This window comes from Coregonus clupeaformis, unplaced genomic scaffold (genome assembly GCF_020615455.1).
Source record: "Coregonus clupeaformis isolate EN_2021a unplaced genomic scaffold, ASM2061545v1 scaf0686, whole genome shotgun sequence".
Taxonomy (NCBI): Eukaryota; Metazoa; Chordata; class Actinopteri; order Salmoniformes; family Salmonidae; genus Coregonus; species Coregonus clupeaformis.
The window spans coordinates 219,347-233,388 of record NW_025534141.1 but is presented as its reverse complement, the minus strand read 5'-3'; the positions used below and the strand labels follow the sequence as shown (position 1 = coordinate 233,388).

At 47.7% G+C, this 14,042-nt stretch overlaps 1 protein-coding gene across 1 annotated transcript; it reads right to left on the bottom strand.

Moving 5' to 3' along the window:
* Positions 1 to 5,168: 5,168 nt before the first annotated feature.
* LOC121537584 (protein-lysine methyltransferase METTL21C) lies at positions 5,169 to 12,838 on the bottom strand. The gene is made up of 4 exons (XM_045216333.1): positions 12,464 to 12,838; positions 11,979 to 12,096; positions 5,660 to 5,905; positions 5,169 to 5,481 (listed from the first exon to the last, which is right to left on the bottom strand). Exons 1-4 carry the CDS (start codon positions 12,686 to 12,688, stop codon positions 5,309 to 5,311), a joined length of 762 nt encoding a protein of 253 aa, XP_045072268.1. The 5' UTR covers positions 12,689 to 12,838; the 3' UTR covers positions 5,169 to 5,308.
* Positions 12,839 to 14,042: the final 1,204 nt, after the last annotated feature.

Sequence of the window (14,042 nt, the reverse complement as noted above, 5' to 3'; positions counted from 1 at the left end):
TGTCTTATTTTTGTTAAGCCCATAACCATGTGTCTGAGGTGGATACTTTTGTTTCAAAGTAGATTTGTTTAAGACTACCAAGAAACACTGTGTGACCCTGATTTAGCCCACTGCAGTAAAAGGTTATTGAGATGAAATGGTCAACCCTGTTACGGTCAACCCTGTTATGGTCAACCATGTTACAGTCAACCCTGTTATGGTCAACCCTGTTATGGTCAACGATGTTATGGTCAACCATGTAATGGTCAACCATGTTACGGTCAACCCGTTTAAATCCCATATCTTGGACCCCGAACAGACCCCACAACAGTTCTCCAGGGGGAATTTGTAACTCTGACCTCCATTAAAATCTGTTTTGATTTTGTGAGTGTTTGGCCTGGATATGAGAATTTGACCTGGATCCTCTGGCTCTCAGGTTTCTGACATCGTTAAAACCAGGGCTCAATCCCAATACCCCCCCTTAGCCCTCCCCCTTCGTTTTCAAGTGCCCCTCGGTGGGATAGTGCCCCTCAAATGGAGCAACTAGTGGTAGGGAGAGATACATAACCCTATGGAATGGGACATCTACTAGCAAACAGCAGACGCGGCCAAAGGATAACCTAGCACGTAATTCACTGACGACGAGCCTTGTGTTTTCACAATGCCTGTACTGGCGTCAGTAATAGCTTTCCTTTTATTTTTCATGCAACAAATACGTACTTAACATATGAGCAACATATGAGAACTGCAGTTGTTCAATGTGGAGTAGTAATGTAGCCATCCTCTGGCTGTGGTTCAATGTGGAGTAGTAATGTAGCCATCCTCTGGCTGTGGTTCAATGTGGAGTAGTAATGTAGTCATCCTCTGGCTGTGGTTCAATGTGGAGTAGTAATGTAGTCATCCTCTGGCTGTGGTTCAATGTGGAGTAGTAATGTAGTCATCCTCTGGCTGTGGTTCAATGTGGAGAAGGAAGCAGGACTTTCATTCCATAGCAGTTTGACATGTAACAGTCTAATTTCATTCACGCAGTCACATGAAACTGGAGAGGTTTTTTTTTGTTCCAGATGTATTAGTGATATGGGGGTGTAACTGGTTTAGAGAGGATTTTCTGATCCAGGTTTAAGAGTGATATTGATCTATATTGTAACTGGTTTAGAGGGATTTTCGGATCCAGGTTTAAAGAGTGATATTGATCTATATTGTAACTGGTTTAGAGGGATTTTCGATCCAGGTTTAAGAGTGATATTGATCTATATTGTAACTGGTTTAGAGGGATTTTCTGATCCAGGTTTAAGAGTGATATTGATCTATATTGTAACTGGTTTAGAGGGATTTTCTGATCCAGGTTTAAGAGTGATATTGATCTATATTGTAACTGGTTTAGAGGGATTTTCTGATCCAGGTTTTAAGAGTGATATTGATCTATATTGTAACTGGTTTAGAGGGATTTTCTGATCCAGGTTTAAGAGTGATATTGATCTATATTGTAACTGGTTTAGAGGGATTTTCAGATCCAGGTTTAAGAGTGATATTGGCTATAACTCTGCTCGACATGTTTCAATATAATTTAAATCACAGAACCATAGAGCTGGGCGTGGTCTGGGATTTGAGATTTGAGATGGGTTACTGGTGCAGTACCAACTCCTTTTAAAAATATTTTTTGAAAAGAAACATTGAACATCTAATAGTCAAATCATAGTATAAACGCATGTGAGCTGGTTCGACTCTTTGTGATGAGAAACTGAGGGGTCGAGTATAATGCGTCAACCCTGTTACACATAGATAGATAGGCTAGACATTTTTTAACAATTAAATCATTTGGGTGAAGCATGCAATTAATCAATCAATCAATCAATCAATCAATTAATACAATTAATTTATAAAGCCCTTTTTACATCAGCAGTTGTTACAAAGTGCTTATTCAGAAACCCAGCCTAAAACCCCAAAGAGCAAGCAATGCAGATGCTTAAAGCACAGTGGCTAGGAAAAACTCCCTAAAGGAGCAGGAACCTAGGGAAGAAACCTAGAGAGGAACCAGGCTCTGAGGGGTGGCCAGTCCTCTTCTGGCTGTGCCGGGTGGAGACTATAAGAGTACATGGCCATTAAGGCCATATCGATTTTCATGATGTTCAAACGTTCATAGATGACCAGCAGGGTCAAATAATAATCACAGTGGTTATAGAGGGTGCAACAGGTCAGAGGCTTTTCAGAGGTCGAGACATTAGATGCAAAAGAGAGAGAGAGAGAGAGAGAGAGAGAGAGAGAGAGAGAGAGAGAGAGATAGAGAGAGAGAGAGAGAGAGAGAGAGAGATGGTCGAAACAGCAGGTCGGGATAAGGTAGCATGTCCGCTGAACAGGTCGGGTTCCATAGCAGCAGGCAGGACAGCAAAGAAACTGGATCAGCAGCATGACATTCAATTGGCTGATGTAGTCTTCCTGCAGTCACATGACCAGATCGCCCTCTAGTGGCCTCATGGGTGGAATGTTATTCATATTGTTCAGAATTCCATAATTCACAAACATTCTTTCAATAAACCCTCAGGAAATCCAGTGTTTCTATGTCAAACCATTTTGTTATATTTCAGTCTTCTGTGATGTATATAAAGTGTAATATTGGGATACAAACTCAACATTGAATACATTTCTACTCTATATCTGACATGGTACAGGTGTCTTCTTTTTGTTAAGCCCATAACCATGTGTGTGAGGTGGATACTTTGGTTTCAAATTAGATTTGTTTAAGACTACCAAGAAACACTGTGTGACCCTGATTTAGCCCACTGCAGTAAAAGGTTATTGAGATGAAATGGTCAGCCCTGTTACGGTCAACCCTGTTATGGTCAACCATGTTACAGTCAACCCTGTTATGGTCAACCCTGTTATGGTCAACGATGTTATGGTCAACCATGTTATGGTCAACCATGTTACGGTCAACCCGTTTAAATCTCATATCTTGGACCCCGAACAGACCCCACAACAGTTCTCCAGGGGCAATTTGTAACTCTGACCTCCATTAAAATCTGTTTAGATTTTGTGAGTGTTTGGCCTGGATACGAGAATTTGACCTGGATCCTCTGGCTCTCAGGTTTCTGACATCGTTAAAACCAGGGCTCAATCCCAATACCCCCCCTTAGCCCTCCCCCTTCGTTTTCAAGTGCCCCTCGGTGGGATAGTGCCCCTCAAATGGAGCAACTAGTGGTAGGGAGAGATACATAACCCTATGGAATGGGACATCTACTAGCAAACAGCAGACGCGGCCAAAGGATAACCTAGCACATAATTCATTGACGACGAGCCTTGTGATTTCACAATGCCTGTACTGTCGGCAGTAATAGCTTTCCTTTTATTTTTCATGCAACAAATACGTACTTACCATATGAGCAACATATGAGAACTGCAGTTGTTTAATGTGAAGTAGTAATGTAGTCATCCTCTGGCTGTGGTTCAATGTGGAGAAGTAAGCAGGACTTTCATTCCATAGCAGTTTGACATGTAACAGTCTAATTTCATTCACGCAGTCACATGAAACTGGAGAGGGGTTTTTTGTTCCAGTTGTATTAGTGATATGGGGGTGTAACTGGTTTAGAGGGATTTTCTGATCCAGGTTTAAGAGTGATATTGATCTATATTGTAACTGGTTTAGAGGGATTTTCAGATCCAGGTTTAAGAGTGATATTGATCTATATTGTAACTCGTTATGGTCAACCATGTTACGGTCAACCCTGTTATGGTCAACCATGGTACGGTCAACCATGTTATGGTCAACGCAGTAATGGTCAACCCTGTTATGATCAACCATGTTATGGTAAACCTTGTTATGGTCAACCCTGTTATGGTCAACCCTGTTATGGTCAACCCTCTTAGGGTCAACCCTGTTGTGGTCAACCCTGTTATGGTCAACCCTGTTATGGTCAACCATGTTACTTTATTTGGCACTTAATAGGCCTTACTATAGTATTTTTTATTAAGTTGAACATGCGCTCTTTATGACAATGTTAACATTAGGTGAAATCAAATGTTCATTTCCCACCAAGTTACACATTTGGGTTGAGGGTTCCTGAGTGGTCCAGTCTCAGTCCTGATTTAAATTTGCTTGAAAATTAGAGTAAAGGTTTGAATATTGCTGTCCATGAATGTTTCCCAACCAAATGTACTGAGCTTGAGCAACTTTGACAAAAAAACAGTTGGCCAGTTTATTAGGTACACCACCCTGTTCACAAACAGGAAGATAATGACGCAGTGTAACAGTGGTGTGCAGAACGGCATCTCGGAACCCACAACTCAGCGGTCCTTGTCACGGATGACCTGTTGCAGCAGACGACCACACCGGGTTCCACTCCTATCAGCTAAAAACAAGAAGAAGCGGCTCCAGTGAGCACGCCATCATGAACACTGGACAATTTAAGGAGTGGAAAAACATCGCCTGGGTCTGACGAATCCCGGTTCCTGTTGCGTCGTGCTGATGGCAGCGTCAGGATTTGGCGTAAACGGCATGAGTCCATGGCCCCATCCTTCCTGGTGTCGACGGTACCGGCTGGCGGTAGTGGTGTAATGGTGTGGGGAATGTTTTCCTGGCACACGTTGGGTCCCTTGATACCAATTTAGCAACGTTTTCATGCCCAAAGAATTCAGGCTGTTCTGGAGGCAAAGGGGGGGGTCCGACCCGGTACTAGATGGGTGTACCTAATAAACTGGCCAGTGAGTGTATGTTGCCGTAAGATTTGGTGAAAAGTTGGTAGAATCTTACTCCAAATGATTCACAGCTGTAATGTCTGCCAAAGGTGCGTCCACCAAGTATTAACTCTGGGGTGTGAAGACATACGCAACCAAGACATTTTAGTTTTTCATTTTGTATTCATTTGGAACATTTTCACACCAAAAATATTTCGGTAGGAAGATCGGTGGAAATAAATAAATAAAGAATGTGCAGCAAAAAGTGAAGACTGTGCGTAGACCTTTACTACAGACTGTATATCCATAACAGATTATATTTGGATACAAACTGAAACAAGACAGCAAAGTACATACATTTTTTAATAATATTATCAAAATAAACTACATGTATCAACTAAGTAAACAATAAACCACTACATATAGTAGGTAAGTAGTAAGTACAAATCAATCATCAACAACAGACAACGTCAGCAGTCCATCAACGTCCAGTATTATTACCCAAGATGACGCTTCTGCCTTCAAGCATTTCTCAGAGGAAGAAGGGACAGGAAGTCTTGGTTACATTTGGCGTAGTCGGCAGGATGTCGACTATTCCTTTATCTTCCCTAATCCCTACCTTTTACACGTGGGCATAAAGATCTTAACCTCTCCCATCTCAGCCAGCAGGGTGGTGTTGAAGCTGTTCCTCTGTCTCTCTGCATGTGGCCATGAAGATCTTAACCTCTCCCATCTCAGCCAGCAGTGTGGTGTTGAAGGTTTTCTTGAAGTCCTCAGTGAATCCCAGGTCTGTCGGAAAACGGACCTTGTTGGCCCAGATCAGAGTGGTTCCTAAGGGAAATAATATGCGTTGTTTAATGCTTTCATGCATTGCACTCTGGGATTTGTTGTACTTTTAAACTGTTCAATGAGACCAGCCATTCAACCAACCAATCAATAAATGAACCAATCAATCAAACAATAAATCAACCAATCAACCAATCAATCAATCAATCAATCAATCAATCACCTGGACGGCAGAAGTATCTCATTGTGAACAGCAGCTCTTCCAGGTAGTCATGGTGATACACCACGTCAGCCGCCAGCACGTAGTCATAGCGATAGACGGATCTGGGGTAGATACGTTCCACGTCAGGACCCCAGGACAGAGCTGCAGCTTGGGGAGTGTACCTACAGCGCCCTCTTGTGTTACGGAGCAGGTTGGCTCTCAGGTTACCCAGGATCTCTGGCAGGTCTGTAGCTGTGACCCAGGCACCTGGGGACAGGTAACACCGTGTTAGTCAACTAACAGACACACAGGTGGCCAGTACCAAATCAACCCCTAGCCTTTAGTGCCTAGGACACTTCATGCAGATCTGAAAATATTGGATAGGTGTTGTCAGCTTCCTGCTTCCCCTGTTTGTCTCCTGGCCTCTAGAGGTCAGCTGTGTTCCCCTTTTGCCTTAGTTTTTCCTCATGTGTCCTAATTAGCTTATCTATGTCACCTGTGCCTTGTTTCCCCTTGAGTATTTTAGCTGTGTGTTTTCCCCTTGTTTCTCACTTGGTTATTGCGTCCTGACTGTGTGTCTCCTGCTTTGTCTCACCGTGTCTGTCCTAGTAAGTTGTTGAAGTTATCTTTAGTTTGTTTTTCTCCCCTCGTGGAGTTGTTTTGTTTTGCCTCCTGTTTTGGAATATTAAATCTACTTGCCTGGAGTATTGCCTTGGGTGTTTCATTTGGGTCCTACAACATTTCCTCTGTGGCTAAGGGGTAGTACCCCCAGCTCTACACATCTGAGACCGGAGTTCTAACCCGGCTTGTGACAGAATAACCAAGTCAATCATGGACCCAGAAACACTCAGTTCCCCAGGACCTGTTGGCGGTGATCATTCGACATGAGGCTTCTTTCCAGCGCCATGAAGCCGTTCTCAGCCGACAAGAGGAGCTGATGGCTGGACATTCTCAACTCCTGGCCGAAATGATGAGTTCCCTTCACCAGCTCTTTGAACGCCTCCTTGGTTCTCCCCCTTCCCCCGGTCACCTCCCAGTGACGACAGGCCTTCTCGGTTGGCGGAGCCCCGACTACCACCTCCCAAGCCCTTTTCTGGGGATCCAAGCTCTTGTCAGGGTTTCCTCACCCAATGCTCCCTCACCTTCGAGCTCCAACCCCTCAAGTTTTCCCACAGACCGTTCCAAGATTGCCTACCTCATTACCCTTCTTTCAGACAAGGCGCTCGCCTGGGCCTCTGCGGTGTGGCAGTCCCAGGAGGCCTGTTGTGACTCCCACGCTGCATTTGTAGAAGAATTCAAGCGGGTGTTCGATCATCCTGTCAGTGGGCGGGAGGCTTCCAAGCGCCTACTGTCTCTCCGTCAGGGCCCCGAAGCACGGCAGATTTTGCCATTGAGTTCGAACCATAGCAGCAAGGAGCGGATGGAATGATGAAGCGCTGAGGGTCTGCTTTCAGGGAGGGTTATCTGAGCCCCTTCAAGATGAGTTAGCCACCCGTGAACCAGCTGAAGATCTCGAGTCCCTCATAGCCTTGGCCATCCGCCTGGACAATCGTCTAAGAGAGCGGAGAACGGCTCGCCGTCAGGTGTCTCAGTCCCAAGTTCCTCTGAGCAGCTCTGTTTCTCCTGTTTGGACTCCGTCATTCAGAGCTGCCCGGCTCCTGAACTGCCCCAAGATTCCCCGGAGAGCATGCAGTTAGGCCGTTCCAGGCTTTCTTCCAACGAAAGGGAACGTCGCATGAGGGAGCTCGGTGCCTCTACTGCGGGGTTGCCGGCCACTTCCGCTCCACTTGCCCCGAGCTTTCGGGAAACGCCTGTCCCCGCCCAGCTACAGGAGGGTTGTGATGGGGAAAATTAGAGCTCCTCCTACTAACGCGGTCCTAGCTATTCCAGCCACTCTGTCCTGGGAGGGCCACCAGCATCGGGTCCAGGCTATGATCGATTCCGGTGCCGCAGGTGATTTTATGGATGTAACCTTGGCTAAGGAACTTAAGATCCCTACCCAACTACTTCCTCAACCCCAGGCAGTTACAGCCTTAGATGGCCGACCTCTGGAACCAGGAAAAGTTACTGAGGCGACTCAGTCCCTGCGACTTACCATCTCTCAACACCAGCAGGAGGAGACCTTCTATCTCATTGACTCTCCCGAGTATCCTATTATCCTGGGTCACCCTTGGCTATGCAGACATAATCCCCAGATCGACTGGCCTACTGGCACCATTCTTAGCTGGGGTCCCACTTGCCAACTCACCTGCATGCTTCAGAGTTCCTCAGTCCCTAGTACCCAGTTTCAAGAGTCTGTTGACGTCTCCCGAGTCCCCAGTGTTTACCATCGGTTCAAAACAGTGTTCAGCAAGGCCCGGGCTACTGCCTTACCGCCTCATCGCACTTATGACTGTGCCATTGATCTACTCCTGGGTGCTGCCCTCCTAGAGGTCGGATCTTTCCTTGTCCTCCCCGAGCACGCAGCTATGGACACTTACATTAAGAGTCCTTGGCAGCCGGCCTCATCTATGCCTCTACTTCCCCGGCTGGGGCGGGCTTCTTTTTGTTGAAAAGAAAGACGGGGGTCTGAGGCCTTGTATTGATTACCGGGGACTCAACAAGATCACGGTTCGGAATCGATATCCTCTTCCTCTCATGGCCACTGCTTTTGAGCTGCTTCAAGGGGCTTCCATTTTTACTAAGCTGGATCTCCGCAATGCTTACCATCTCGTGCGGATCCGGCCAGGAGACGAATGGAAGACGGCGTTCAACTACGCCCACGGGACACTATGAATATCGGGTGATGCCGTTCGGGCTCACCAATGCCCCCGCAGTATTCCAAGCCCTGATTAATGATGTTCTCCGGGATATGCTTAATCTGTTCGTCTTCGTGTACCTGGACGATATCCTCATCTTCTCGAGGTCACTGAAGGAGCATGAGGGGCATGTTAGCCGGGTTCTCCAGAGGCTCCTTGACAATCACCTCTACGTTAAGCCTGAGAAGTGTGAATTTCATGTTTCTCAGACTCAGTTTCTCGGGTTTATTGTCACTCCCGGGCACCTAGAGATGGATCCCAAGAAGGTCAAGGCGGTCCACGATTGGCCCACACCTGCCACGGTCAAGGAGGTTCAACGGTTCATTGGCTTTTCTAACTTCTATCGGAAGTTCATCAAGAATTTCAGCTCGGTGGTAGCCCCCTTGACGACGCTTACCAAGGGAGGAGGGACCAAGATTCACTGGGGTCCGGAAGCAGCAGGGGCCTTCGAGGATCTCAAGCGCCGCTTCACTTCTGCTCCGATTCTGGTGACCCCTGACCCAGAGAGACCTTTCGTGGTGGAGGTGGACGCCTCAGAGGTGGGGGTGGGAGCCGTCCCTGTCACAGAGGGGTGCGGATGGGAGATTACACCCTTGTGCCTTCATGTCTCGCCGCCTGTCTGAGGCCGAGCGCAACTACCACGTGGGGGATCTAGAGTTGCTTGCGGTTAAACTGGCCTTGGAAGAGTGGCGCCATTGGCTTGAGGGGGCTCAGCACCCTTTCCAGGTTCTCACAGACCACAAGAACCTGGAATATCTCCAACAGGCTAAGCGGATGAACCCTCGGCAAGCACGATGGTCCCTTTTCTTTAATCGATTCCAGTTCATCCTGACTTACCGACCTGGCACCAAGAACGTCAGGCCGGATGCTCTGTCTCGAGTCTATTCTCCCGAGGTACAAGAGAAGCCCTTGGCATCGATTATTCCGAGGTCTAGGATCGTCGCACCTCTTCAGTGGGAACTAGAAAGAGGGGTACGAGAAGCTCTTGCCCATGAGCCCGATCCAGGCGGTGGTCCTGCCGGTCGCCTGTACGAGATACCAAAGTCAGGCTAATCGCCACCGCCGGACGGCCCCTAGTTTCCGAGCTGGTCAGAGAGTTTGGTTGGCCACTAAGAACTTGCCCCTCCGGGTCGAATCCAAGAAGCTTTCCCAGAGATACATCGGCCCTTTCCGCATTTCTAGAAAGGTTAACCCTGTGTCGTATCGTTTAGTTCTGCCTCGCTCCCTTAGAGTTAACCCCACTTTCCATGTTTCACTCCTTAAACCTGTCTTGTCTTCTCCTTTTGCCCCCCCCACAGACCCCCGCCACCTCCCAGGATCATAGGCGGCCAGCCAGCCTACACAGTCCGCCGGATACTGGACTCCCCGGAGGGTCCAGAACTCTCTGCAGTATCTGGTGGACTGGGAGGGCTACGGGCCAGAGGGAGCGCTCCTGGGTTCCAGCCAGGGACATCCTGGACCCAGGGTTGATCCGAGATTTTCGCACCCTGGGGCCAGGGTGTTCTGGAAGGAACGTCAGGAGTCGTTCCTAGAGGAGAGGGGTCCTGTCAGCTTCCTGCTTCCCCTGTTTGTCTCCTGGCCTCTAGAGGTCAGCTGTGTTCCCCTTTGCCTTAGTTTTTCCTCATGTGTCCTAATTAGCTTATCTATGTCACCTGTGCCTTGTTTCCCCTTGAGTATTTTAGCTGTGTGTTTTCCCCTTGTTTCTCACTTGGTTATTGCGTCCTGACTGTGTGTCTCCTGCTTTGTCTCACCGTGTCTGTCCTAGTAAGTTGTTGAAGTTATCTTTAGTTTGTTTTTTCTCCCCTCGTGGAGTTGTTTTGTTTTGCCTCCTGTTTTGGAATATTAAATCTACTTGCCTGGAGTATTGCCTTGGGTGTTTCATTTGGGTCCTACAACATTTCCTCTGTGGCTAAGGGGTAGTACCCCCAGCTCTACACATCTGAGACCGGAGTTCTAACCCGGCTTGTGACAGGTGTAAGTGGTATATAATGCCGGGACCTCCTCCACCTTGCTAACCACCTTGATAGGACCTCCTCCACCTTGCTAACCACCTTGATAGGACCTCCTCCACCTTGATAGGACCTCCTTCACCTTGATAGGACCTCCTCCACCTTGATAACCACCTTGATAAGACCTCCTTCACCTTGATAGGACCTCCTCCACCTTGTTAGCCACCTTGATAGGACCTCCTCCACCTTGATAGGACCTCCTCCACCTTGATAGGACCTCCTCCACCTTGATAGGACCTCCTCCACCTTGATAGGACCTCCTCCACCTTGATATGACCTCCTCCACCTTGATAGGACCCCCTCCACCTTGATAGGACCTCCTCCATCTTGCTAACCACCTTGATAGGACCTCCTCCACCTTGCTAGCCACCTTGATAGGACCTCCTCCACCTTGATAGGACCTCCACCACCTTGATAGGACCTCCTCCACCTTGCTAGCCACCTTGATAGGACCTCCTCCACCTTGATAGGACCTCCTCCACCTTGCTAGCCACCTTGATAGGACCTCCTCCACCTTGATAGGACCTCCACCACCTTGATAGGACCTCCTCCCACCTTGCTGATAGGACCTCCCCCTCCACCTTGATAGGACCTCCTCCACCTTGATAGGACCTCCTCCACCTTGATAGGACCTCCTCCACCTTGCTAGCCACCTTGATAGGACCTCCTCCACCTTGATAGGACCCCCTCCACCTTGATAGGACCTCCTCCACCTTGATAGGACCCCCTCCACCTTGATAGGACCTCCTCCACCTTGCTAGCCACCTTGATAGGACCTCCTCCACCTTGCTAGCCACCTTGATAGGACCTCCTCCACCTTGCTAGCCACCTTGATAGGACCTCCTCCACCTTGATAGGACCTCCTCCACCTTGATAGGACCTCCTCCACCTTGATAGGACCTCCTTCCCACCTTGCTAGCCACCTTGATAGGACCTCCTCCACCTTGATAGGACCCCCTCCACCTTGATAGGACCTCCTCCACCTTGATAGGACCCCCTCCACCTTGATAGGACCTCCTCCACCTTGATAGGACCTCCTCCACCTTGATAGGACCTCCTCCACCTTGATAGGACCCCCTCCACCTTGATAGGACCCCCTCCACCTTGATAGGACCTCCTCCACCTTGATAGGACCCCCTCCACCTTGATAGGACCCCCTCCACCTTGATAGGACCCCCTCCCACCTTGATAGGACCCCCTCCACCTTGATAGGACCCCCTCCACCTTGATAGGACCCCCTCCACCTTGATAGGACCTCCTCCACCTTGATAGGACCCCCTCCACCTTGATAGGACCCCCTCCACCTTGATAGGACCTCCTCCACCTTGATAGGACCTCCTCCACCTTGATAGGACCTCCTCCACCTTGATAGGACCTCCTCCACCTTGATAGGACCCCCTCCACCTTGATAGGACCTCCTCCACCTTGCTAGCCACCTAGGTAGAGTTTTCATCACATCACTTTGCACCTCTCCAATGCTCTCAGATAAATGCCTATGTCTAGGACAGTAGTGTAGAGTCTGGTCAGACTCACCTAGGAGTGTGGCAACAATAGACACTAGGCCAGGTCCTGCTCCTAGCTCCAGCACTGCCTTGTCCACCAGATTCAACTGCTCAACGTTGGTCTCTAGGTAGTGACACAGAGCCAACGCCTACAGGCAACCAGAGTTACTATAGCAACCATCGTTATAGTTGTTATAACGTCATTAATCATCATCCATCCATCCACACTGTGAAAAATACAGGCAACCAGAGTTACTATAGCAACCATCATTATAGTTATTATTATTATTAATTATCAAATTATTATCATGATCATCTTGCATCCATCCCACCTACCCACCCATCCATCTGCCCATCCATCCATCCATCCATCCATCCATCCATCCATCCATCCATCCATCCATCCATCCATCCATCCATCCATCACCACACCCATCACCCCCATCATCATCATCATCATTCGTCGTTATCCTCCATCCCTCCATGAACGTCATGTTAAATAGTAGACTAACTCACCGCTGGCCAGATGACAGCGCCGTAAGAGTCCAAGGCCTCAAAGATGCTGATCTCCTGTCCTACGTAGCAGAACACCTCTTTACCGAACTTGGAGTAGGTAGTGGGGACCCAGGCCTGCTTCTTCTGGTGCTGGGGTTCAGTCTCCTTGGCTTTGGCATCTTCCTCCTCCTCCTCCTCCTCCTCATCTTCCTTCACGATCACAGTTTCCTTCTCCTTCTCTTCCATCACGATCACAGTTTCCTTCTCCTCTTGGTTAGGTGTGCATAAAAGATCCCTAGAAACCGGAGAAATTACAATTTTACTTCAATTGCACTGATACATACTGTAGTAGCTGATGTTGCATTGACAAGTTGGCTACTCATTTTACAGTCAGCACTCTCTTCAGGCTCAGTCTCTCCCACACTTTGTAAACCCAAGTCCAACACTTGAGTTTTATCTCTCTCCCCCCTCCCTAACGTCACCCCTCCCTAACGTCACCCCTCCCTAACGTCACCCCTCCCTAACGTCACCCCTCCCTAACTTCACCCCTCCCCGAACCCTTTTTGGTAACAACATATTTGTTCAGCTCCCAGACTGTAATGAATCCCATATCTCTTCCCCCTCTATCCCCCTCTATCCCCCCTCTAAACCCCCTCATAGCCCTCCCCCCTCTAACCCCCCCTAAACCCTCTCCCCCTCTCCCCTATCCTCCCTCTGTTCCCCCCCAAACTTCTACACTCCTCTACAGCTTCTTCCACCTTTTCTCCCACACTTTGAAGAAGGGAAACGCCAAGAGCAATATATTTCAGTAAGAGATCTGTTTCAACGAACGTAATCAGCCAAAGGGAACAAGCAATAAATCAATGTGAAACGACAGAAAAATGCAAACAGAAAGATATAGATAAGAATAATTTCAAGCAGAAGTCAAATGTAAGAGGTCAAAACAGGTCAATCAACATCACTGGAAGTATAACAGCAGAGGAAAACAGGTCAAATCCTACATCACGAAGTATAACACGCAGAGGAAAACAGTCAAATCCACATCACTGAAACTATAACTAGCAGAGGAAAACAGGTCAAATCCTACATCACTGGAAATATAACTAGCAGAGGAAAACAGGTCAAATCCTACATCACTGGGGAAGTATAACTAGCAGAGGAAAACAGGTCAAATCCTACATCACTGGAAGTATAACTAGCAGAGGAAAACAGGTCAAATCCTACATCACTGGAAGTATAACTTGCAGAGGAAAACAGGTCAAATCCACATCACTGAAACTATAACTAGCAGAGGAAAACAGGTCAAATCCTACATCACTGGAAGTATAACTAGCAGAGGAAAACAGGTCAAATCCTACATCACTGAAAGCTATAACTAGCAGAGGAAAACAGGTCAAATCCTACATCACTGAAAGTATAACTAGCAGAGGAAAACAGGTCAAATCCTACATCACTGGAAGTATAACTAGCAGAGGAAAACAGGTCAAATCCTACATCACTGGAAGTATAACTAGCAGAGGAAAACAGGTCAAATCCTACATCACTGGAAGTATAACTAGCAGAGGAAAACAGGTCAAATCCTACATCACTGAAAGTATAA

What these genes read in the sequence shown, in the direction of transcription:
- LOC121537584 (XM_045216333.1), bottom strand. Translation starts at nt 12,688, where the DNA reads ATGGAAGAGAAGGAGAAGGAAACTGTGATCGTGAAGGAAGATGAGGAG. An exon ending in GCGCTGTCATCTGGCCAGCG is followed by an intron (nt 12,097 to 12,463) that starts GTGAGTTAGTCT and finishes GGTTGCCTGTAG; the next exon opens with GCGTTGGCTCTGTGTCACTA. An exon ending in TATTGTTGCCACACTCCTAG is followed by an intron (nt 5,906 to 11,978) that starts GTGAGTCTGACC and finishes ACCTGTCCCCAG; the next exon opens with GTGCCTGGGTCACAGCTACA.